The 25,936-nt window shown below is 40.8% G+C and overlaps 1 protein-coding gene across 1 annotated transcript; it reads right to left on the bottom strand.

Moving 5' to 3' along the window:
- Nucleotides 1-24: 24 nt before the first annotated feature.
- Nucleotides 25-25,090, bottom strand: crybg1a (crystallin beta-gamma domain containing 1a). The gene is made up of 22 exons (XM_063496104.1): nucleotides 25,043-25,090; nucleotides 23,406-24,763; nucleotides 19,350-22,863; nucleotides 18,895-19,074; nucleotides 17,294-17,332; nucleotides 16,376-16,494; nucleotides 15,090-15,246; nucleotides 14,709-14,848; nucleotides 13,210-13,336; nucleotides 11,758-11,793; nucleotides 11,126-11,277; nucleotides 10,815-10,935; nucleotides 9,273-9,418; nucleotides 7,900-8,026; nucleotides 4,975-5,004; nucleotides 4,731-4,843; nucleotides 4,069-4,201; nucleotides 2,980-3,119; nucleotides 1,669-1,792; nucleotides 1,285-1,443; nucleotides 825-987; nucleotides 25-124 (listed from the first exon to the last, which is right to left on the bottom strand). Exons 1-22 carry the CDS (start codon nucleotides 25,088-25,090, stop codon nucleotides 36-38), a joined length of 7,215 nt encoding a protein of 2,404 aa, XP_063352174.1. The 3' UTR covers nucleotides 25-35.
- Nucleotides 25,091-25,936: the final 846 nt, after the last annotated feature.

Below are 25,936 nucleotides of genomic sequence, written 5' to 3'. Positions count from 1 at the left end.
GTCTGTCACTGGATCCAGTTCAGCAGACTTTGTTTTTATATAATCTCCACATCCCACCTTTGTTGTAGTTTACTTGCATCAGGTGTGTTCAGAATCACTTGGTTTTTGTCATAAAGATGACCACCTGAAAGAAACAGATGTTTTTGTTAAGTGGATTTTGTATACATATTTTAGCATTATTCTGGCACCTGGAAAGAGATTGTGTTGCATAATATTGTTTATTTAAGATGGATTAAAAGTAGAATTAAAAATGTTTTGCATATATTTAATTTCAAATACAATAATGATAACTCCTACAATAGTGTTCAGTACTCCTATTGCAGGGAAAAATTCAGTCCACAAGGGGTCACTAATTGACAATGATGCAAACAAAATGACAAGACATAAATCCCCAGTTTTATACTGGGAATATTTAACCACAGGTTTCAAGATCCCTTTACTGCGTTATGCACAGAAGTTGCAGTCTTTACTATCTCTTAAATGTGTATGGGAACAAAGAATACTCAGTTTGAGAGCTTTAAGTGCTCGAATTAAGTAGGAAGGCACAATGTAAGTTCACTTGCCATTTAATAATAATTGTAGCATTTGCTCCGTAGTCCATATACAGGCAGCTTGTTGGATTTGACAAATTTCATAAGACTAGCCATGAAACCTGAATATTTAATGTATGCAAATCAAACTGAAACTTAAGTGTTATGTAACTCTGACATTCGAATCCTCTGTGGGAAGCTTGTCACAGATGGTGCTTGTAGTACAAACAAGTCTTTACAAATCATCTATCAGAACAATTTTACTGTTGGTGTTGTAACACTGGTGAGGCTTACCTTTGACTTCCAGGACTAGATCAGAGTTGAGAACATAGCGAATAAAGCCCTCAGGAGTGATGCTCCAGAGGTGGATTTGGTCATCTGGGTCTGGAGTGAGACCCACACGGCTTCCTGCAATTGTCACACTACCACTGGGACTTAGGCAGCACTCCTCCAAGAGCTGGAAACAGAGAGAGGAGTCAGTTAGAGATATTCAAATTACCAGCCGCTACTGTATTGTCACTGAAAAAAGGCAGAATGGTGAAAAATTCATAGATCATATATGATCAGATATAGTGCAGAAAACACCTCTGTTTGACCTGGGGTCACTTTTCTTTAACTCTTTAACCTTGTTTTGATTCTCATCTGAGATTTGACCTTAGGATCTAAGATCTTGATCTTGGTCTAAGGGCTGCTATTCATCAAGCTTTTCCTGACCTTTCTTTATCGATTAGTTGCGTAATGAAGGTACTGTTACCTTGCAGTGTAGGCGTCCATTCTGGTAGAACCAAATCTGCTCCAAACCATCCGCTTCTTCTGTTTCTTGTATCCGTAGCAGTTTGACATCATCTAAATCCCCGGTCACTGACATCATTAGCCCCGTCTGTCTGTTCCTTAAACGGAAGTGCACTTGCTTCTGCTCAGAAAACACATACAAATAGTTGGTGCTTCTTCTCAAAACAGGATTCACAGCAAAGGAATTTCAAATCAACTCGACGTAGCTCTTAACTATCACAACTAACAGTCAGTCAAGATGGCACTAGTTTAAATGCACATGTGTGGTATCTAAAAGTGCAGCCCTTAGCATTACCACCATTGTGGTGTAGTAATCTAATACTAATTGCATAGCTTCATTGTATACCTGTAAAAGAGGGCGGAGCGATCCAATTTTCTGCCAGTTGCTGCGTTTCCGCCAGTCGAGCACCTCTCCAGGCTTTAGCAAAATCTGAGCACCCCGATAGTTGATTCCCTCGTATAGCACCCACCTGATTTTTTAAGATGAGACAAAAACATAATCAAGTCTCAGATATTCAACAGCACAAATGAAAACAACACTTCCTTATCAGCTTTTATCGCTGTCTGGGGACTGACAGTCAGTCACCATGAGTGAAATTTGGCTTGAAAATGCCAGTCCTTGTTTTAATATATTTCAATATCCTCCTTCCTCGTGTGATAGGATATTACAGGATGCTCAAGAGAGCACAGAGACAGGCAGACATAAACAAACATGATTTTTCTATACCTGTTTTTTTTTTTTTTTTTTTAATTTTAATAGCAAAAACTAGAAACCAAGCCTTTGATGCTGGTAGGTCATTGTTTTATCTTACAAAATAGCTGAATTCTGAATCCTGGCTTCCATTCAATGCCTAGCAAAAGATAATAACACTGCTGAGTTTTATAACAGTCCAATTTTGCTTTGAGGTTAGATGTTGCTTTTCACTCGTTGCTTAATGGCTCATCTCTTCTGCAGCAAGAATGTGCCAGTCCAGAGGCAGCTCTGCCTCACTGCGAGCCCTTTATTTCCTCAGTGTTGGCTCACACCTACAGTCTAAATCTTGCACATCAGCAGCAGGTTTCCACCATCGATCCATCTGTCAGTACTGCCATTCTGCAATATTAGATGTGCTGACCCTGCACTGCATTCAATATTTCTGAATCTACAAAATGCCATCTTGGAGTCTATATGGTAAAGTTCTGGAAATGTTTTGACATGTTGACTAAAGAGATAATAGCGTCTGAATTTGAAATAAAACCAAATGGGATTAAGAGGTGGCGCTGCTGAGTAACAACAGGCCACTGTTGTGTGAGTGAAAAGTAAAGAATTTTATTTAGTGTCACGTGTTGCCTAGCATTAAAGAAATATTTGGGAGCAGCTTCATAACTCTTGTTATGAAGCTGGGAATTTTCACCCTCTCCATCTTTGTGTCTTGCGACTGTACGTTATCAGGGGAGGGTCTGATCATTAACCAGTGATAACACTCTGGGTCTCTTTTCTGGCTCTCAGAATCACCGAATTTACATAAAATTAGGTTAATATTTGATTTCATAAGATCTGAAATGAGTGATGGATCTATAGGATTTTCCAGAAAGTGTTAAACAAGGGTTACTAAGGGTATCCTTAGTAACGGCTTAGTAACGGCTGGATAACCAAACAGGTCTGAAAAGCACTCACAGGCCTCCTTCCACCAGCACAGACTGGACTCTGCCACATCCTCCGGCCAGCTGGAGGTTGACTGATCCGTCCGTTAGGACCACCCTCTTCCCACGCAGACCACATCGCTCAAAAAGAGTGATGGATGGAAGTGAGAACTCCTGCCAAGAGTGAGAGAAAGGACAAGTGCATTAACAAGCGCTGAAAGCTCCAGGTCATACAGGTTGACATTAAGGTTATTTTGAAGTTACCCTGGAAACAGGCCACACTCACACCTTTGTGCTCCCTGGCATTTTCACTCCCTGTTTACTGTTAAAGACAGGCTGCCTTCTAAATGGACACTAATGTCATGGGTCAACGCATTTAATACTGGATGGTGATGATGTTGATGATAAGGAAAGAAATAAGCAGAAATGTGTGAATTTTTGCCTTCTGATACAAAATCACCATTATTAACAGTTATATTTTTTTTTATTTTAACACTTAGCAGTTTCAGTTTTGGGATGATTCATCCATTGTTTTTTGACAAGATGTCAAAAAAGTATTAGTTTTTTGGAAAAAATCAAAGAAAAAGATGGAGATGCAGTTTAATAAAAAAATCAAAAGAATGCCAAAATTGAACAGAATTTGGGATAATTGAAAAAAAACCATATGGCACATGACAGAGATGTGTACTTTCCACATCTGCTCAGGTCCGAGTCATTTATCATTAAAGGGTGAACCCAAAACTCCAAAAGGGTGTCCAAGTGGTCTCCAACTTTAGTGCAACATTGCAGATTACAGGCACTATTCATGCACCCTTCAGAAAGACTCTCAACAAGCTTGTAAAAAACTACAATAGCAATGGATATTTGTCTGTGATGCCTTCAGCTGTCAATTACAAATTATTTTTTGTAGCTTTGCAAGACCTAAATACTGATGAGAGCTAATTTAATGCTTAATCTCCTCCTTAAATAGTGTTGCAGTTCAAAAATGTATTTAATTCTAGAAAACTTAATGTCTACATCCCAGGGTTTAATGACCAAAAATAACATGTTTCAGTTTTAGGCTGGCAATCTGTAAAAAAGGAGTGAGTGTTAATTTGTTAGAAGAATTAAATTATAGACTTACAAAGCCAACAGTCTGTAGTGACAGGATGGAGGAGCTTGTACTGACACAGCCCATTGATCTCAGATCTGGGTAGTTTCCCACTTCTAACACATACATCCTGCAGGTGAAGTCTTGGCCCTCAAAAGCTATCCAGCTGCAAGAATACATAAATACAATTACACAAATATACTGACACACACACAAGAAGAACAAAAGCACAAAAATGTGCCCATGTTCTGCACTGAATAAGATGGATGATCATTGTGTAAACCTACCTGCACTAAAAAGATTTTCAATTTTAATACTATTCAAGCTTGAAGGTGAACAAGAGTTTTTACTGAGCTACTGAATTCTTACTTATTAATGGGCCAAAGCAAAATAGTATATTAATATTAATGATGCATTTCATAATACGTAATGCAGGCAGTGTATCACTAGCTACTGCCATATGGCATTTTTTTCTGTTTAGAAAGTGTAACAGTGACAGCCTGAAGCAGACTCTAAATCACAGAAATTGCTTTTTAATGTGACCGATATGCAGTTACAATTGTAGCAGATCACCTTGGGACATCTGTCTCTAAAATCTGCTATTGAAAGGCTGTTGCAAAGTGTTTTTAGTGCCAAAGATTCACCTTACAGCCCCGCAGTGTGACAGTTTCTTCGCAATGTACAGTATTACTCACCTGCCAGCTAGAACCTTGCAGGAGGCCACAGAGAAACCATCCTGCAGGGAGGCCACACTGTCCTCCAGAGTGAGGACAGAGCCCTTAAAACCTGGATCAGAGAAAAGCTGCACCTGAGGCACACACAGCAAGAAAACAAGACTGAGTCATCCACTCTGAGCTCCTCACCTCCTCATCACATAATAATTGCAATAACACTGCAAGATTAGATGTCCTTTTTTTTTCTTCCTTTTCAAATGCCTACCTTAAATTTGGATGTGTTCTCAAAATCATCCTGAAATGAAAATGAAAAAAAAAAAAAAGATTATTGAGACTGATTCACATGCACTGAACCACAAAAGAGAGTGGCGCTGATAGGAAAGGAGAGATGCAACATTGTGGGTGGTATTGCTTTAACTTGTGTGTGTGTGTGTGTGTGTGTGTGTGTGTGTGTGTGTGTGTGTGTGTGTGATATGCCCTCCCTCCACTCCGTTTTCCTGGTTTTACCTTTCCTCATGTCTCATTGTCTGTGTTTTTTGTTTTTCTTTAATCTCTGTGTAGTCTGTGTGTGTGTCTGCCTGGGCATTGCACTCCATTCCTGCCCCTTTAATCAACTCACCTCATCCACTAATCAAGCTCCTGTAGCATTCTTTGGCTCGCTTTGAATCGTTCATTCCCTTATGTGAGTCTAACACTACTCCCACTTCTGATTTAGTTTGTTACTCATGTTATGTGACCCTTTGAAGCAACTCTTTGTTTCCGTGTGCATCCTCATCAGCCAGCCTGGCTCTTGCTCACTCTGCCTCCAGCAGCCTGGCTTGCTTGTCCTGCTCTCATAACAGGCAGCACACAGCAGCCAACAAATCCATCTAACAGAGAAACTCGACCGATTCTTTGCACAGTTTGACAAATAATAATCAAATCAAACTCCAGCCGGTCACAAACCGATAGCAGACTGGAAGGCATTCACAAGGTGCAGACACTCTTCAACTCTTCTGCATTAAAAAAAAAAAGAGCTGGGTCCAATGATGTGCAGGGCTGTGCTGTCAGAGGTATTGACACACATTTTGAACCTCCCTTAAAACCACCATCGGGCCTATTCCCAGAAAAATTTACTGTAACTCGTTTGTACAACCACTAGTCTGTTTTTTTTTTTTTGTTTGTTTTTTTTATTTATTTATTTATTTATTTTTTATTTATTTATTTATTTATTTATTTTTTATTTTTTTAATTTAATTTTATTTTATTTTTTTTTATTTTTTTTTTTTTTTAACCACTAGTCAGTTGATCTAACCTCTGTCATCTCAAAAGCCTTTGAAGGATTGATACTCACATCAAAGACTCCATCGTTGCTGATCTTAACCACTATTGCCTACCGGGCAATGATGATGCCATCTCTGTGGCTCTCAATACAGCCTTTTATCACCTTGACAAATACGGCACTTCTCTGTTGACTCCAGCTCTACATTTATCACATCCTTGACAAGCTGGTGGACAAACTCAATGCAGTAATCCGACTGCATATTCAAGTGGATACTGTTTTTTTTCCCTCCCTCAAACTGTTAAAGGATGCGTACTGAGCCCTTTTATGCACTTTTGACTCATGCAAACCCATCCACAACTCTAATTCCATTGTTAAGCTTGCAGATGATAATGATGACAATGAGACTGCATATGAGGTTCAGAAGCTATGTGCCAAATCTGGCCTTAAACACCAAAAACACCATGGAGATTACTTTATGTTTCAGGATGAGAAAGCCAGACATACACCTGTATACATCAAAACAAAGGCTATGGAGAGAGATCGCAGCTTCAACGTAACGGCAGCCACCATTACAGAGGACTTTTCCCAGGCTGGCAGTTGTGAGTAAAGCATAAATACATCTTTATTTCCTAAATTTAAGGAGAGCTCACCTCCTCAAAAGCGTGCTTGTATACTTGGACAGATGAATATAGAGAGTACCCTCACAAACTGCGTGACAGCTTGGTAAGGCAGCTGTGACTAAGCCGACATAATGTCCTTCCACGGTGTTGCAAAAAGGGTACAAAACATTGTGGGTACAGAGCTGCCATCTTTAGAGCATCTCTAGATCACTCCCTGTTTGAGGAAACCCAAGCAAATCATCACAGACACTGCAGTGCACACCATGGACACAATTCGTTCAATCTCCTACCTGCGGCAGGGGCATGAAAGCTATCCATGCATGCGCAAACACACTGAGCTCTGACACTGTTGACCTCAGTCTGACAGTAAGTTATGTAAAGTGTTAACATGAAATATTTTATACTCAATTTTTGCCTTATGTATATCAAATATATGTATGTAGTGCTGTCCTGTTGCAGACACACTTGCACCCTTGTTAACTGCCCTTTTATAACAATGATAATCCAATATTTTACTATATCTTGTGAGGTTGCTATAACTAGTTTTGTTGTACTTGCATAATTTCAAGACCCTGGTTACTTGGCAGCCAGTTTCAGTAAACTGTGTTTTACTGCTATACTAACTTCCCTGTAAGTCTAGCTTCTGAGTCCTTTTTACATTTAAACTCCACAGAAATGGTTTACACAAATATCTGAGACAGACCATCTTAACTTTAAAGCAAAAGCCAAATAATTAATTTTTAATGACTGGCCTACTCTAATTGGGACCGATCATTACAGCATTTTACCGAGTCTTGTCTTGTGTATGCCTCTTTGTCATCATCCAGTTTGTAACCAAAGCAACTTCACGATGAGTCACTTTTGTGATCTAAGATATTTTTGCTTTCAGTCTAATGACAAGAATTTTCCTCTCTCGTGCTGGGTAAGTAATTTTATTCACATTTCTGCTCTGCTTCATGCTCCCAGAGTTAATCCACTGTAAAGCCTGGTATCTGTCGCGTGCTATCCCTGACATTCATTTTCCTTTTTTAAGGATTCCACCTTAAATTTTGATTTATTCTGCAAGTGTAAAAGTTGCTGGTTACAAGCAGAGAAACCACATGGTGAGTCACACTAGTACCTCAAGAGGAAGTGAAAATTCACCGGCAGTTGCGCAATTATTCATCGTGCAAAGCTGATCGAGCTAATCGTGCAGTTCAAGCAAACACACTGGATGCTGCATTGATTAAATGTAAAATATCACAGTCGCCAGACCATCTGTCTAATAACCAGACAATGTTTCCACCCTGTGAGTCACCACTCTTACCAGCATGACAGGCATTGTTGAGCCAACTCTGTGCTGCAGTGCCCCCCAGTCCTCTGGGCTTCCATACAGGCCTTTTTCCAGGACATAAGGCTCGCCACAAAAGCCTGGCTCTTCAAAAACAACCCAGCTGAGAACAAAAACAAAAGAGGAGCACCCTTTACTTTTGACATGACATTCTTTTTTCATTTTCATTTCATTTTAATTGGTAAAGAAACAGAGTATTTGATGTGCCCTGTCTGAAACCCACAAGAATTCAGGCACAGTTGTGCTCATTCAGCAACAACTTGCGGTCAAAATCTAATACCTTCCCACATGATAGCATCTCAGCAGCTACTCTGTTGAAAAATGTGGCATGTCACGAGTGGCTGTGCGAGTGGGTGTTGCATTTGCAGAACTGTGTGTGTCCTAACGTGCAAGACTGAAAAACTGACAGTTGTCTCCCAGCAAAACAAACGGAATGCAAATGAACCAATCAAACAGCAGAAGAACATGGGCGAGGCCGCGCAGTCTAATAACAGACTAGCAGCGCAGCAAGAATAACCTTTCAATGTCATGAGAGTCTTTTCTCATAAAGAAGGACGTTATGTTCCACTCCACATTATTAACCATTTTCTTCCTCTCCCTTGGGTAGAAGCAATCAGGAAAGCATGCCCTGCACTTCATTATTCTCGTTTGCTTCCTGTTTGTTTACTTCTGCATTTGTTTTTCTAGCTGATCATACCATAAAGAGAGGTAGAAAGACAAGCAGTGATGGAACACTGCCACTGCTCATTCCTACAGCATGTGGTTAAAAAAAAAAGATGGTGATAAAAATACCTCAAGGGAATAAAGAATTTCCAAATATAAACAGAATTCCTTGTTAACTAAGTTTAAAGATCTGAGTCTGCCTCCTCCACACTCTCCAAGAAGTCACAGAGTTGTTTCCCACTGCAAAGAGTCTGAGATAGTCCTAAGGTCAGGAACATATGTGCGGCAGACTAACCATTAGTGAACGAGGTAATCTGTCTCGACCTGTCAGGAAAGGTGTGGCAGTCATGCAGCCACGCTCCTGAGAAGCAACGAAGGGTAATAAACCAAACAAGACTTCACAGGAACTGTAGCCTCAACTAATCATCTAGCTGGCGGGAAGGAAAGCATCTAAAAACATGTAGAGTAGTCTAAGTGGTTCTCCATCAAGGTAGGTAATCAAGCAATATTTGTTAGAACCATACACAAGCATTACACCACAAGTCTCGCAGGTTGAAGATGACTTGCAAAGGAAAGTGTTTAACCTATTTCTAACAGCCCAAAATAAGTTTTTTATAAAATACCCCAAACTTTTATTTACCCTCAACGATCACAAAACAATAAACCATAATAAGTATGCTACTTACACACCACCGACGACATCAATAGACTGCGTCTTCATGCCATAGCCCGTCTCATCCATGTTAATAACAGGCACTGAGAGGTCAATGTTCATCCCCAGCTTGCCAAAATCTCTGTCGCTGAACATTTTGAGGTGTGGAGACATGAAATCCTGTGACAAGAATAAAATCATCTTAAGAAACGCTGAAGACAAACACACAAAATCTTGCGTTGAAGATCAAAACAACAAATATGAGGGTTAAGAATAAAGTCAATTTACTCTAGGGAGTTATTTTTAAACTGTTATACATTTTTCCAGTTACACCAATTACAAAGAATATGATTACACAACAGCTTATAGGTTTCTGATGTACTTGCACACCCTGTCCAAAAAATGAAGACAGTATCAGCTTAGGCATGACACGAAATGTAGCTCAGCTGCAATCCTGGCATATCAGCATACCATCTTACATCAGCTGACGTCTCAGGTGATATCCTGATATACATCCAAATAGTAAATCTCATATAGGGTTCTCTATTTAACTTGCATGCACAATTGCACAGCTGCTTTGCAACCCGGCTCTACCACTCCCTTTTTCATGCTTCTATCTGACTTAAATAGTATCTTATCTGTTATTACTGATGTCTACTCTGTTCTTTATGGGAGGTCTCACTGCCTCTATCTTTCCACTTATATACAGGGAGGGGAGGAGAGGTCTCAGAACAGAGAAAGGCCAAAAAAATACATTACTGAAGACAGAAAACACAATTATCCATCGATTAAAGTGGTCCTGACTGAAAAGCTGTTTCTAGACAAAAAGCACCATAATGAAAGCGCCCTTGAGCAAAAACTGCTTTGGGGTAAGATTAATATATTATATGCAAGATGTTGATTTGTTTATAGAATCTGGGGCTTCCAAAAACTGTTTATGCCTTCGAGTTGCTATTAACAGTTTGTATATAACAATTTTCTGCAGACTTTATACGTTTTTTTTGTACATCCAAAAGTCAGCCATGCCCACTGGGGATACAGTGGAATGTATTTCTTTGCAACAGCTTCTTAAAACAAAAACTTGTTTTTGCTTTCTTTCTGTTTAAACCAATTCCCCAACAAAGACTTGGAAAATTAGCATTTTCTTTACCATTTAATAAATGTGTCTCCCTGCATGCTAATGCTGCACACTCTTCATAGTCAGTGTTTATGTGGAAGGTTTTGGTCTCAATAGTTTTTATTATATTATATTTTTACATTAGCTTGCAGTCTAAAGAAGAAGAACAAGGTACTGAGCCCTGAATCGACCCCGACGAATCCACTGATGTGTGTATGACAGAACTAAGCTTTGTCAGAATGGGTGAATGTAGGTTATAGTGTGATGCACCTTGAATGGTCTTAAAGCCTACAAAAGCATGCTATTTTTATTTTCGACAATCAGCTGCAATCTGAATTGTAACCTTCATCAACTCAGAGTGGTTATACAAAATTCAAGCATTAGTTGGTGGTTGCTATTAATCACACACTGGTATATGCTAAGCTCCTTGGTAGTTTTTTTAGTGTTTGCAGTACTCACAGACAGTATCGGTCGCAATGACAGAAGTTCTGAGCCACCCCAGTCACTGCACTCCAGGTACTCTCCTTCCTCCAGGATGTGCTGCTGACCCTCGAACCCAGACTCGCTGTAGCCCACCCAGCTGATGCAAGAAACAAAGTTCAGCAATGTCACTGTTTAGAGCTGCACTGGTAGCTCCTGATCAAATTATTGTATCATAATCATATTACATCAAAATCACTATCTTAGTCTAGAATAAACTTTGCTCCAGAGTAAGAGTGCCATTTAACTCCATCCTGTACAAGCAAAGGAACATGCAAAAGAAGACTCACAATCCTCCAATGATCTTCAAAGAGCCCACGGACTTCAGTTTCTTTGTGTCAAGGTCTGCAGGAACATCTCCTTCACTCTCGCAAAAGCTGAAAATTTCACCGTCAACTTCCATACAGGAGCCTTCAAAGCCGGGCTTCTCATATAGAACAGCCTGCATCAAAGAACAGACAGCTTACATTAACACACAAGTTATATTTTATTTCATTTTATTATATTTCCAAGGAACTACGAACAATATATTAAAGTCCTATTTGAATGGCACAGTATTAAGACTGTGTGCATCTCAGTGGTTTTCGAATTGCTGAATGACAGAATGACGCGTTCACCCTAAAAATAATCTGTTTATATGATTCTCACATTGTTAGCTGTGGAACTTCTTGCTCTTAAAATAAACTGTGGTTAGTGTACTGGAACTTCCGTTACTCTTTGTGGTCTTAAATGAAATAAAGACTACAGGTCAAAAACATTTGGGCACTTGTGCAATGCCTGAAGGCCTTTCATAAACAGTTTTTCCTAAATACTCAACACGGATATTACAATTTGTGGTTAGATTATTTTATAATTTCCAGAATTTAACATTAAATTGCTTTTTCCTTTCTTTTTCTTCTTTTTGAGATCAAACAAAACATACCTTGACTTCACTGGGATTCTCCACTTTGAAACCACCCTGGAACAGAGAAGTCATCATCATTAACAATGCTCTTCTCTAATTATATGCACACAATAGAACACCTGCCAGCAATTACACACATTCATAGTTCAACTAATTTTCTCAAAAATGTTCATAATTCCCTTGGCCTGGTAGATGGAAGGTTGAGCTGAGCTATTGTCTCTGTGGGTAATAACAATAAACACTGCCTTTGGACATAGAGTGACCCTTCACAATGCGGAAAAGGCAGAAATCGGAATGCCAGCTTTTGGTAATTATTACTGAACACAACATGAAGCTGTGGCTTAAGGGGATGTCAGCAATTTTGCATAATTTCAGTTACATTTAATTTAAAGTAAAACTTCTGAACTACTTAAGAATTTGACCTTATGATTGCACTTGGTGAAAAATCGGGCTCATTAATTTATCTGAAGGGGTGGGATGTTTGTAACAAATGCCACGGCAGTCCAATATATGTCTGCATCTCCCATAAAGCATAAATCTCAACCTAAGTGAATTACCAGAGGAACAGTGTCAGGAGAACCAAGTCAGAACATTGCTGGCAGTCACCCTGTCTCACATAGTCTTAGAAAAAAAATGAACAGAACAGAAATAGAAAGAGATAGTCTTCTTTAGAAGCTTTGTCACTATTGGAAATGCTGTTTGGTTTTGTGCAGGTGAGGGTGCTGCGTAATAGAGCTTGCAGGAGGCAGGACACGTCACACACAGTTGCTCGCTGTCAATTCTCTAGATAATTAATTAACTTCACTATTCTTACATGGGCAAAACTGAACATCCTGACTGTAGCGTATCTGCAAAAACATATGCTACACTCATGACTCATCCTCTGGGAACTATAAATGTCTATGCCATGTTTTCAGCAGGTACTTTCCACAGTAGAAGGATATGCATTTTGATTTGAGACAGGTTTTATGTGAGCTGCCCTTCCTGACACAATCCCATTTATCTGCACTGGGACCAGCACGAGGAGTACACTAGCTTGTGACCTCCTTAAGATTGCCTTTGTGTCTCCTCCCAGAATCATCAAGGGTCAAATGTGTTAACGACTGCACCACAGAGCCAGTCTATATCACATTTTAAGTCCATTTACAAAAGCTCTGATGTAAATTTTTATCTGCAGGAAGGATGCCATAACAAAATCTGGAGATCAGCAGCATCGCTAACATTATAGCCTCTAGGATCCTTAAATACATATAGCAAATTTTATAGCAATTGGCCTCATGGATGCAGAGATTTTACTAAAAAACAAAATCTGTATGCTTCATCCTTTAGGGATCACAAATGACTGTTCCAAAGCTTTTGGTTGTGTATCCAGTAGTTATTTTATGCCTGGGCCACATTGAGGGAATGATCAACAGAGATCATTTGTCATTTTAAAATGCATTAGATGTTATACATTACAGTAATACAAACCATTTTAAGTGGTCTAAGAGATCCCACGAAGGTTGACGGGAAACCCCAGGTCTCAGGAAAAGGGTACACTCCTGGTTCCAGGACAGCCACCATGCCCTCAAACCCTGGATCACTGAAAAGCAGCCACCTGAAGAAAGGAGAAATTCATGTTATTTAATCATCAAAAACCTTTATTCATATTATGCATAACAACAAAACTGTTGGTTGTTTTAAAACTAATGTAAGTGAGGACCTTAAATACTTCCATAAAAGAGCTGTAAAAAAAATCATTGTCATAAAAATAACAAACTTTCTGTTCCCTTTTTTTCCTCAACACATAAATAAGCAGCAGCTTTTCAGTCGTGGTATCAGCAGAAGTGACTGATACTTTTTCCTCAGTACATTAGGTATTGTCAGTTCAAGGCGGTGCTTTATTTGGGTTTATTTCTATATCTACCTCTGCTATGAGCCAAAGAACTAGAGCTAGGAACAAAAGCTATTTGTTTAAGAGCAAAATATCTGGGGAATGGCATGCTTCAGTTCAAATCACTTTTCTTCACTATTCATATTTATAGCCCAGGCAGCCTTTGTGAGAACAATGCCCCCAACTTTGGTATTTTAAACCATGGTGTGGCACAGCACAATGCCTCATACCAACAACCAGATGCGAGCCTCTGTCAAGAAAAATACACCCAGCTCATTCAGTCAGGACTAAAAAAAAAGTGATTACCAAGAATTTATGTCAACCTTAACTTGCTAAATCCACAGAGTCTATCTGTTCAGTGAAGTCAACTGGGATAGCTGCACGTTAGGATAAATGTGTAAAACACAACGCTACATCTGCTGAGCAGCTGCCTTCACTTGTCACAGACAGACAGGAGAAGCTACAGTGGCAGAATTTGCAATTATGTGTTGAGATGAGCTGGCATCTGACAGCAATTAGTTTTGTTTTTGCTGCTGACAAATGCTGAAAAAAATCCTGTGCGTTAAGTATTGTAGGTAAGCCTACAATACTCGCTTTAGAGGAAAAGGTCTAACTAACAGCATTCATTCCCTTCTGCTGTAGGGCACAAAATGTACCGAATAGCTACACCTATAACCAAGAAAAACATTCTTGTGCCATTTGCCAAATTCTCTCCACACCTTTGCCTGTTTCTCACTTTCTGTCAATTCTCCTCCTCTGCTACTCTGCTTCCCATGTGTCCCAACTCCCGCTCTCCCTCATTTCTAACATGCAACAGCAGGACAGACATTCCTCGGCGGGCAAATGAATGAGAGTTAAACCGAAGCCCAATATAGGCACAGCGGAATGTAGTAATGATTATTATCACAGTTATTTGTCAGAGCAAAACACAGAGAAGATCTTATTAAAGAGACAGCTCTGATTTAAGCGCAGCAGGTAAGAACTCATCAAAAGGAAAAAAAACAACATCATTGAGAAGGACTGAGATTGTCTCATTTTCTAAAAGGTGCATTTCTTGTATCTTTATGGACTACGTGCATAAAACAACAATACTTACACCCCAGAGTGCACTTGAATGGAAGCAGTACTCAGTGGGATGCCGAATGAGCCAGTTTCTATTGTGTCGTCGTGGTATGGTGTTACTCTGCCGTGGCCTTCGGGTTCAGTAAACAGATCAATACGGGGGATGCTGTAATCCTACAGGGGGGGGGGAAGCAAGAAAAGCCATTATCAGCAGTGGTCCACACAAGATCTTCAATAATTCCTCCCAATAAATCCAAGGGAGATCTTAACTAGCTGACTTGTATTCTTTTCTGCTCTGGAGTCTGGATTGAATATCAATAAAACAATGCAGTCTGTTAGCTACATTTCAGATCCAATGTGAGGTGAAGATAATGTCGATACTGAAGACCATGCAAGATGGAGTTAGTGTACTCACCCTGACAGCAAGTCGAATAGAGCCGATCACCATTGGCGGGCTGTTGTGCGGTTCTGTCCCCACTTGAGGCTCTGCCCAATCGTTTGCCAATTCTATGTTCCCCTCCTCCAAGGCGATGGTGCGGCCCTGAAAGTCAGGCTTCTCATACAGCATCCAGCTAGTTATGAAAACATAATCATCATAATCACAATCAGATAGCTAATGATGAAGGTTAAAAACTGTGGATTACATCACTAATTCGACATTTTTGGAAATACACCTATTTGGTTGCTTGTTGAAAGCTAGATGAGTAAATCAATATCGTTCTCCTGCTATTTTAAGGATACAGCTGGCAGTTGGTTAGCATAGCTGGCTCTACCAGCTCCTCTTTAGCTCACTAATTAACACATTGCTTCTTCCCCGATTTCATTGCAAAGTGGAAAAAACACATCTTTGCAGAAAGTCTGGCAGCCATGCTGTGAATGAGATGAAATCTGTGTTTTTAAAAGGACAGGGCAAGAGCTTGTTACAGTAGTCCTTGCTGCTGGAACTGAGGGCGCTGTACTTTTTAAGTCTTGCTATTTGTTGAATATGATAAAATGCTAATTTAGTGTATCTTGATGTAGCCGCTGAAGGTCAGATCTGAACTCATTTGTAATTTGAATTTTTTTTAATCATTTTAGCACCAGAATCAAGCTGTGCTTTTCTCTCCCAGCACAAAAAAATATTTTTTTCCTGAATTGAAAAATGATTTGATTTTTTTTTCAACGTATGTAAGTGTCAGCATTTTCAGAAAGTGCATTTAAATGTCAATTTTTCATTCTTTTTTTTAGACAGCATCATTCCAAACATCTACCTTGGATATCAAAAATAGCATCTGATCACTACAAAGAAGTATAAAGAACTACAAAGCTATTTTTTTGTATAGAAGACGTGCAAGCCAGAGGATGCACCTGCACACACACAAGCACATGGCTGGTGTTTGGCACATTCCTGCAAATGGTATTACACACTTCCAGTGATCCACAGGTGCCTGGACCACGTCAAGAAAAGCAGGAATGGTAAGGGTAAAAAAGGGACTGATAGCAAAGAAAATATGAATGTAAAGCATGCATGGTTCTAAATAAATAATAAATAAGTTCAGTTATCAAGCAAGACTCTCTCAGTGCTCATACTTCATTAAATTAGCTTGGTGTAGAGCCTCAACAGGAGGTTTTGGCATCTCAAAACCACATGACACTAATTAAAGCTATACGGGGCATTTTCTTTCCATCATCTGACATTTTGGCTGAATATTTGCTACTTACCATCCTCTAACAACCTTCACAGATATGAAAGGCGAGAGCTGCAGAGATGTAGCATCTGGCATATCCCTGTAAATCTCATATGCCTGGCCACTGAACTGAGGTTTTTCAAACAGCACCATCTGCATAGAGAAAAGAAGGACAGTGTCAAAAAAATAAAAAAGTAAAAAATATCAACACATCAACCATGAAGAGAAATAATGGCTTATTATTATAATGCATTACTTGCTAAATCTATTACATTAAGCAGGATTCAGTGAGTGCAAGGACATCCCATTTTACTCTCTCCTTTTAATGCTACAGTAGAAGCAAAAAAACTTACAGGTAAATAATTACTTCAACTACCAGGACACCATAATTTTAATAAAAAGCATAAATTTGAAAGTTTTTATTTTTAAAGCCACGCAGAAAATTGATAGTTATGAATAATGAAGCAGTAAACCACAGTTGTGGAAAAAGCAGCTTCTCTAGAAACCTCTTTGTTATGTTTTGTTTGTTAATAAGCCTGCTTAAAATTCTGAATCTTTACATATTCTCTTCTGTTTGTTTTGGTTAATCCCAGTCGTCATAGTTCAAGCTTCTCCAAAGGTAACGCAGGAGGTAAACTGAATTAATGAAAACCTAATATGTAGGAAAGCAACTACAAATGCTGAGTGCCCCGGGAATCACTCGTTTGTTGTAACAACTACTAATGAAGTTCTGCAGTAATGAAAAACCACAGGATCTGCACTACGTTGGCAGAACTGAATTCTGTGATTGCACCCAGCTGAGCAATTGCACAAGACTTTTTTTTTTACTTTGTTTACCCACTAGAACACCATATGAAAAGCAGATGTTTTCACAGAACAGAGACTTGTCTGTTCAGATTCCTCTCTCCCATCTTGTTTCTATTTCATGATGGCAAAGTTGTGCCTACTGTACCTTTCCAGGGCGTTTGTGAAATCCCTTCACAGTTCTTATCTGGAATGGAGAAACACATAATTAAGATCAAAGTAAACATCTCGTCAATACAAAAGAAGCTGATATGAATTTGTTTGTGAAGAAGCTGTGCCTATGGCCTTTCAGTTTTACTCCCAGGGACATAGTGGGCATGTGGAGAGGACATTCCTCTCATTTCATATCTAAGCACCCAAAACCAGAGACCAGCCAAAACCAGAGTGCAATCAGCGTAAGCTCGTAATGTTGATTGCACAAAACGGCAGTAAAATTAAACTAAAAAACATAAAATCAACAGCAACTAGAAAAATCAAGTCCAGACTTTTGATTATAACTGATTTATAATTTACATATTTTATGCTGTTTTGTTGCTCTCCTTCTCGAGGTTCATGCTTGGAAATGTGTTATATCTATGTATCATTAATTATCTGAGCCTTCTCTTATGTACTCAGTATTGAGAACTGTCAATTGAATCTAATAAACACTTTAAATACTGTAATATACTAGCTTGGGCTTTGTAAAATCAAGCTTTTACCATTTACAGAGAACAGCAATCGTCATACAAATTCCCTTCAGCTCAATTCAGCTTTATTTATGCAGTCATTGGCCACTTTGTTAGATACACCTATTCAACTGGAAATATATAGTCAGTCACATGACAGCAACTAATTGCATTTATACATGTAGACATGGTGAAGACAAACCAATAAAGTTCAAACCGAGCATTAGAATGGAGAAGAAAGATGATTTAGGTGACTATAAATGTGGCATGGTTATCGGTGCAAGACAGGAAAGACGACACCAGGTCTGATGAGTCTCAATTTCTGCTGCAACATTCAGATGGAAGGGTTTGAATTCCGTGTAAACAAAATGAAAGCACTGATCCATCCTGCCTTATATCAACACTTCAGGCTGCTGGTGCTGTAATGGTGAGAGAGGTATTTTCTTGACACACTTTGGCCCCATCAGCACCAAACGAGTTTCATTTAAATGCCAATGTATTGCTGAGTATTGCTGCTGACCATGTCTATCCCTTTATGACCAAAGTGTGCCCACCTTCTGATGGGTACATCCAGTAGAGTACATATACAGTTGACAAATCTGCAGCAACTGTGTGATGCTATCATGTCAATATGGACCAAAATCTCAGAATGTTTCTAGCACCTTCCTAAATGTGAGATTTACATCAATTCTGAAGGCAACATGGTGTTTAACCAGGTACTAACAATGTGTACCTAATAAAGTGGCCGGTTACTTCTGAGCAGTTTAACTTTTACATGGACTCCACTGGAGCAAATTCCAGACACAGTGTTACTGAGAATAAGAAAGCTTCCCTACTTGTGATGACCAAAAAAAAAAGAAAAGAAAATGTAATTTTTTCCATGAAAACCATATGTGGTGTAGCTCCGAAAATATAAATAGCATCCAACTCTCTTACCAGCACAGCAAGCTGGCTTGCATCTGGCTTGTCAGAAAGTAAGAGCTGATACTTATGCACTTCAAAGCAATCAGCAGCTTTAATTTATGACAATAAACTTTTTATTCATCCTTCAATAAAACGTTTGTAATGAATGCAGAACACTTACATTACTTCTAAGTACTCCCTGCGGCTGAGCCGGAGGCTGCTTTAGTTCGGGGAGGGTTGGTTGTTTTGTTGGAGGAACAACAGGAAAGCATGGAGCAGCAGTGTCAGGAAGCACCGGACCTGGTTTTGCAACGCTGTCTGCTTCATCTCCAGCAAAAGGAGTGGCCATTTTCTTAATTAACTGGTGTGTAAAAAGAAAACAATGGAGTAAGGATAAATGTTTTTAATGTGTTTGCTTATGAAATATGCTGTGGCAACGTCTACTGTGGTTTATTTACTAAAGTGCCATTTCCATGTCTCTCCTGTCAGTCGACAGGAAAGCAGAGTTCTATGCTTTAGCTAAATAGCTTTGCTCTGCTTCAACTCTGCTGAGCTTGCAAGACGCATTGTGTCTTTGTGCTAAAAGGACAACTACACTGACACTCACAACTTTTAGTTACATGCAGAAAAACTAACCTCTGGTTTGACTTGATCCTGTCCTTGTATGCTCTGCACTGGCTTTGCTTGATCTCTTGGGAGGTACTTCTCTAAATAGTCAGGCAGTTTGATGTCGTTAAAAGAAGGAAGTGGAGGACCTGAGTCACTAACCACAGCCTCTGCAGCACGGGTTTCCTCTTCACTCTGCTTGGCCAGAGTGTCTTTGACTGAAGCTGTGGCTGACGGGCTTGGTGGGGGTGGCTGGGACGAAGGTGGAGGGCTCAGCTCGGAGGCTTCAGTAGGCGATACATTTCCTGAGCCAGTGCCCTCTGACTCGGCTTGAACTCCATTTCTCTTTCCTCTGTAAAGGGAGGTGAGACTACTCAGAACGCAGCTCCCCTCCAAGCGAGACCTCACCTTGATTTGATCATCTTTCTGTTCCTTCACGTCCTCCTCTTCCTTGACAGGGGTTTTGTCCCTGAGGCGAGAGTGTGTGTCTAGGCTATTAAGCAGCATGCTCTTGTCTGCAAAGCTAACCCTGGCAGGCTTCAGGACAGATTTTGTATCTGTGTTTGGGTTCTTGGATAAAAGGCTAAGTGATGTGTTTATGGTAAACTCAGGCTTTTTTCTCAAGCCAAATGTAAACTCCTCTGGGTCAAAAGTCTTCTCAAAGCGGTCCTCCTTAATGGCTGGCATTGCAAATGGGGGCTGAGGTGGTCGGAGGTGGTTGTGCTTCCGTGGCGGGAGGGAAAATGGGGCACAAAGTTTCTTGATTCTCTCAACAAAATCATCATCATCTAGCTTGCCAGGAGTGTCCAGAAGATTGCTCTCACTTCCAGAAGAAGTCAGCTTTTGCTCCTGGACTTTAAGTTTCCATTTGGGGAAGTCCACATCCAGCCAGCTAGAGGGGGCATCTTGCTGTTTCGAGGAGTCATCTTTGCCTAGACCCCGTGGCAATTGGAGCTTCTTCATGGATGAATGCTGTATTGAGCCTGGGATCAGCCTGTTAGACTCTGGGGAAGTGGGTGCTTTTGAAGACCGTCTCAGATTGTTATCAACAGGCTCCTTTTTAACTGGCTTGACGTCTGAATGTGTGGAAATGTCACGATTGATATGAGATGAAAGTTCATTCACTGGCAAATGCAACGCCATCACAGCTGAATTCTCTGTCACATTCACTGTGGAGCTAGCAGCAGTGCTATCAGGGCGGCTCTGTGTTATGTTTTCAGCATCCCTGAGTGAAGTAATATCGCTGCCATTCTCTATATTTTTTGATTCATCAGACAGTGTGTGGCTGGAGGCTGGTTTCGTCATATCTCCAGAGGTACTGACTTCTGAGGCCACTGATTTGACAGTTGAGCTTTTTTCCCCGTCTTCCTGCCCACCTCTCTGTGTGTTTGCAGATTTGCAGACAGAAATAGGAGAAGGCTCTTCCACATATGATTCTTTGTTTTGCCCATGTGTCATGTCAGTGAGTGACAATAGAGTGTCATTAGAGACTTTTGCCTTCACTTCCTCACTGGCCGTAGCTGCTTTGGTAATAGGATTTGTGCTGGAGAGCTCTGAATCATTAGCTCCATGTGTACATGAGTCATCCTGTGAATTCTCTGCTTTTTCCACAGATGCAGAATTAGGCTGTGCAATCACCACTGGCTCTCCTTCTGTTCTGGGGCTTTCTGCAGAATGAGTCTGCAACTCAGAAGGCCCATTTATAAGCGTCTCTACCTTCCCAAGCTCTTTATCACTCTTGGCGCCACTCACAGCCTCATTAGCCTGGGTGATGGTACAAACAGCAGCTTTTTCTGAAGGTGCAGTCACCGACTGACTGAGATGTTGTGTTTGAGCAGGGAGATCTGATGAGCTGCTGCTCTTTTCTGACTGAGAAGCTGGTTCTGGTTCTTTAGTTTCTGGTCTTATTATGTCTTTAACCAGTTGTGTCTCCTCATTTTTTTCAGGATTTTTTCTTTCATCATCCCTTGCAACACTTTCCTCTTTCCCTGTGATCGCCTGCACACTGTGTGAAACCTTGGCCTTTGCGGTACTTTCATCTAGAGGCAGGCACTGCTGCGGTTTTTCTTTAACTTTCTCCTCAGTCTGATTTGTTTTCTCACTCACCACCTTCTCTAATCTCTCCACATCTGCAGGTTCAGCATGAGTTATTAGTTCTGTGTCCTTGTTTTGAGGTTGCTGTGTTTCTTTTTTACTAGGCTTCTTCCCTTTTTCTTTATCTTTTGACTCAAGTTGCACTGAAAATTCTTTATCTAATTTGGGAAGTTTAACAGGTGACTCCTGCTCCACTGCAGAAGGCTTCTCAATAGTTGGTTCAACCAAAGGTGAGGGGGGAGAGACTAAAGGTTCTGTGACTTCCACAGAGGCCTTTTTCCTTTCCATTTTAAATGTCAGACTTTGTCTGTCTGCTTCTTCCTCTTTTTGGGGTAAATCAATGGAGCCCTTGTTAGCGGGCACCTTTGTTGTGCTGCTACAAGCAGCAGTATCAGGTTCATCTTTGCTGACAGATGGTTGAGGTAATCCTGCTAGTGTGTTTACTGACCGGTGAATATTCGCCTTTTTAAATGAAGCATCTAACTGTTTCTCCTGTTTATCGGATATCTCCATTTCCTTTTTAAACTCCTTCTGTTGGCTATCGTTCAGTGGCTGTTCGTCAGATTTTCTTCTTTGAACTTGAGATGGCTCTTTTTCTGAAAGCTGTTTGGGAGCAGAGGCAGTCTCATTTGTTCCATCACTCTTATCTGGTTTTGTAGCGGTGACCTTTGACTTACTCGCAGAGCACTCTGGTTTGTTTTGAATGCTTGGACTGATGGGACTGGTTGGTTCTTTATTTTTCCGTCTTTTAGAGCGGGAGCCTGTTCTGCTAGGGCCTTTGGGAGATGGGCTAATGTTACTGGTCACTTCTGTGGAATTGCCTAGTTCTTCAGCTGGAGGATCTGTTTCAGTGCTGCTGGGTTTCGTACCTTCTGTTGCTTCTGAGACCACCGTTTCCTTTGTTTTCTGGTCTGTTTGTTGTATTGCGGGGGTGGACGTATGCTCCCCTAAAGCAGTCGTATCTCGTCCTTCTGGTTTTAGTGCTATCTTTGACACTGCTTTTGTCTGTATCAGCTCTTTTGTATCCAGTTTACCTTGACTGTCCAGTTCTGGAGACTTTGACGTAACGTCTGCCACAGACGAGGTGGATTTGTGAGACATTCCTTTCACGGCCAGTGTTTGAGGCTGCACAGATTTATCCTCCGACGCAGACGCGTCTGTTAATTTCCGCACTCGCTCCTTGATGGTCATCGGCTTTTCCATGACAGGTGGCTGTTCCGTGCTGTAACGTTCAGCTGATCTTGACCTCTGATCAGACGCAAGAAAATCCATTTTCAACCGCTCGGTGGGTTTCCTATTTGGAGACACATCAGCAATCCTCGGGATTCTGAAGGTCTGCTTGTGGCCACCCGGAAGTTGTTGCTGCTGCTTTTCAAAAAGGCTGATTTTATCCGCAATCCTGCCAGTCGTTGGCTTACGTTCTTCATCAGCCTTCTTTGGGGTGTGTACTCTGTGCAAACAAGAGGTAAATATATCAAAGAACTTCTGAATTTAAAGTCATAATCCATTTATGACCCACCACACCTGCCATAGAGATTTCTATTTGTTAATCACTTAAGAGATAAGAATAACCTGATCCACTTTTCACGTCCTCTATATGTTATGAAATCAGTCCTTAGAGCACAGCACTGATCTTTGCATTATGAATCATGGCGTTGTTTAAATGTGGATACAGTGAAGCAATGCTGCTTTTCATCTAAAGCTGTAGCCTGCTCTTTTACCAGTAATACTGTGTTAAACAAAGCTGGAGCTAGCATAAGTATCTGCTAATAAGGGGATATCGATGAGTTAGATATTCAGTCTTGACCCTCAAAGAAAACAAACAAAAGATAGCATTTTAAGTGAGGTTTACTTATTTAGTTACACTTACTTTACTTATTTTAGTGAGCATTACTAAAAGACTGATATATGCACGTATATACACATGTGGTGATTAGCCAGTGTTCTTTCTATGTAAATCAAACACTTTCACTCCTTCTATATTCAACTTACCTGCCATCATTCTCTGTTTCGGGTGTATCCTTTGCGTCACCTTTGGTATTCTTTAATGCTGCATTCCAATCCTTGTTATCTTCAGCTGGACTTTTCTTTGGATTCAGACGAACATGTTTTGTAAAAAGCTTCACCTCACTCTGAGAAACCTTAATGCTCCTGCGTTTGGACTCTGGTGTCTCTGTCTTCCTTTCTACTCTATAAAAATCGTCATCGCCCTCCATGTCTGCACCTTCATCTGCCACACAGTTCAAGTCTTGGAGGTTGTCCAACTGCTTGACCGTGGCGGGGCAGGAAGTCTTTCTTTCCCCTCCTTCAGGTGAGGCCTGTGAGGTGGGGTTTTGCTTGGAGGAGGAGGAGTCTTCAGGTGCCTCACTTTTGCTCTTTAGACTACTCACTAAGTTATCTGACTTAGGGAATCCCTCTGAGGCAGGTTGTGCAGTTGGAGGGATTGTTTCCGCAGGAGCTTTCCCTCCATCGCCCTGAGAGTTTTTCCTTCTTCTTCTGGCTGAGTTTTTACGCCCCATGATGTCTTCTTCTATTTGTTCTTGATCTGGTTCAGGCTCTAACTGTGAGTCTTTGTGGGATTTTAGTGGCACTCCTACTAGTGCGCTGTAATAATCCTGTGCCCCAGCAGCAGGCCTTGCATGTGTCTCTTTGTTCTCTGCACTTGACCTATTTGGTAAATTAAAACTTGGTGATGACTTTGCCTTAGGGAGGACTTGAAGGCTTTTTGTGAGTCTGGTGCGGACAACTTCCTGCCCAGCACAACTGTTCTCGCCACACTGAATCACACTCGTTTCCTCCAGGTATACATGGAGCTTCTTGCCTGTCTGGGCCTGTGCTTTTCTCTGGGCCTGAGGCTGGGTGTGGGCCTGGTCAGAGTACCGTGCCACTCCCTGTTTAGTAGATGAATAGAGATGTGTCAGATGGCTGTCATTCCTTTCAGGATTCCCACTTGCTGAAGTACGTTTGTTGCTCTCCTCCCTGTCCTGTCCTGTTGTCTGCCTACTGCACTCCCAAAGCTCCTCCTTTTTTGGACCTCCTACTCCCGTCTCAGCGCTGCACACAACAGGGCCGTCTCTGTGGGCAGACTGCGTGGCGTCCTCCTCTTCACAAGGGAAAATGCCTCTGAAGAAACCCTGAAGATGGGGATTCTCCTCCTCTTGCTGCTGTTCTCCAGCCCAGGGTCTCACAGTCTCCTCACTTTCCACTTCTCCCTCTGACTTAAGAGTGTGATCGCCAGTCGAGGGGGCATTTTCAGTAGGAGTCTTCGGAGCCTTTCCCCTCCACGGAGAGAGCCAACTGCCAATACGACCCAAGACTCCAGTACTTGGCTGGTCTTCGGGGCTCTCAGACTAAAGCAAAGCACAGAAATAACTCAAGTAAATGTCAGCTTCAAAACGTAGCTGCAATTTGCAAACATGCATATTTCCGGTGAATATGCGCAGAATTTAGATAACATGACAGTTATATAAACTATCTAAATGGACAAAGCAAGGGAGTGCAAGCTGGAGATCCGAAGAAAATATAAGTGAGGGTTTCCTGTTCATTGAGCTGTATTTATCTTTTAGTACAGCCATGCATCTCTCAGCATAGCAAAGACATGCAAGGGTGCTTATAACCTGTAAGCTTACCGTAGAAAATACCATATCATTCAGACCCTTTATGTAGGCTGTGAACATGATTTTGGTTTAGAACAAAAACTCCTACAGAGCATAAAACACAAACAAAATCATTCCACCAGGACAAACAATAGCAGTGTGAAAGAGCAGAAAAAACATCACATGGATCAATCACTTTGACAGATCCATACATAACTCTCTAATTTGGACCAGACACTCTTGGCAGTCATTTCAAAATCGACTTACCCTGAACTTCACATAGAAGAAAAAACTTTGATCTCGACTTCAAAATGTAAACCGCTGCTTAAAAATCTTCTCTAAGATGTTTGTCTAGCTGATGGAGAAGCTGCGTTTAGTCCCCGTTGCTTCCAGTAAAGCACCCACAACTGTAATAAGAGCGCGGCAGAGTGTGGCTTTGGAGATGTGCGTGATATTTTGAAGTTCCAGCCCCTCCATCAGAACGCGCGCAGCCCAGCGCTAAAAGCGATGCTTTCAAGTGCTGCTCGTACACATCTCCCAACATGCAAACACGAGTGGCCCGATGAAGCCGGTTTGTCAACAGGTGTTTTTTTCCCACGTCAGCAGCTCAACCGCAGTTTCATTTTGCTGGTATTTAGTTTGGCTGAAGGCCAACTTCTAGCATCAGATATACGTTGAAATGATTGGCTATATGACTGGCTGCTATTAGCAGTTTAAAGCTTTAACTAACACTTACTGGAATACCTTTAGTTATAATAGGCTTAGTAACTCCCTCCAAGTCAAACAAAATCAGTTTGTTTGTTTTAAATTAAACGTGTTGTTTTTTCAACTTGTTAAGTTAAGAGAAGTGGTTTGTAGGGGCAAGATATGCTTAAGATAGATATAATTAGCCATCCATCCATTCACTTCCCCTTATCCTTTTTCAGG

This window comes from Pelmatolapia mariae, linkage group LG15 (genome assembly GCF_036321145.2).
Source record: "Pelmatolapia mariae isolate MD_Pm_ZW linkage group LG15, Pm_UMD_F_2, whole genome shotgun sequence".
Lineage (NCBI taxonomy): Eukaryota > Metazoa > Chordata > Actinopteri > Cichliformes > Cichlidae > Pelmatolapia > Pelmatolapia mariae.
The sequence above is the reverse complement of the archived record's forward strand: the minus strand, read 5'-3'. Positions and strand labels throughout refer to the sequence as shown.

Bases quoted from the DNA above. Each gene is read 5' to 3' on its own strand.
- crybg1a (XM_063496104.1), bottom strand. From the start codon at position 25,090: ATGTTCACAGCCTACATAAAGGGTCTGAATGATATGGTATTTTCTACG. The intron at 24,764-25,042 runs GTAAGCTTACAG...GCTTTGCTTTAG, and splicing joins ATGATATGGTATTTTCTACG to TCTGAGAGCCCCGAAGACCA. The intron at 11,794-13,209 runs GTTTGTATTACT...TCTCTGTTCCAG, and splicing joins CTCTTAGACCACTTAAAATG to GGTGGTTTCAAAGTGGAGAA.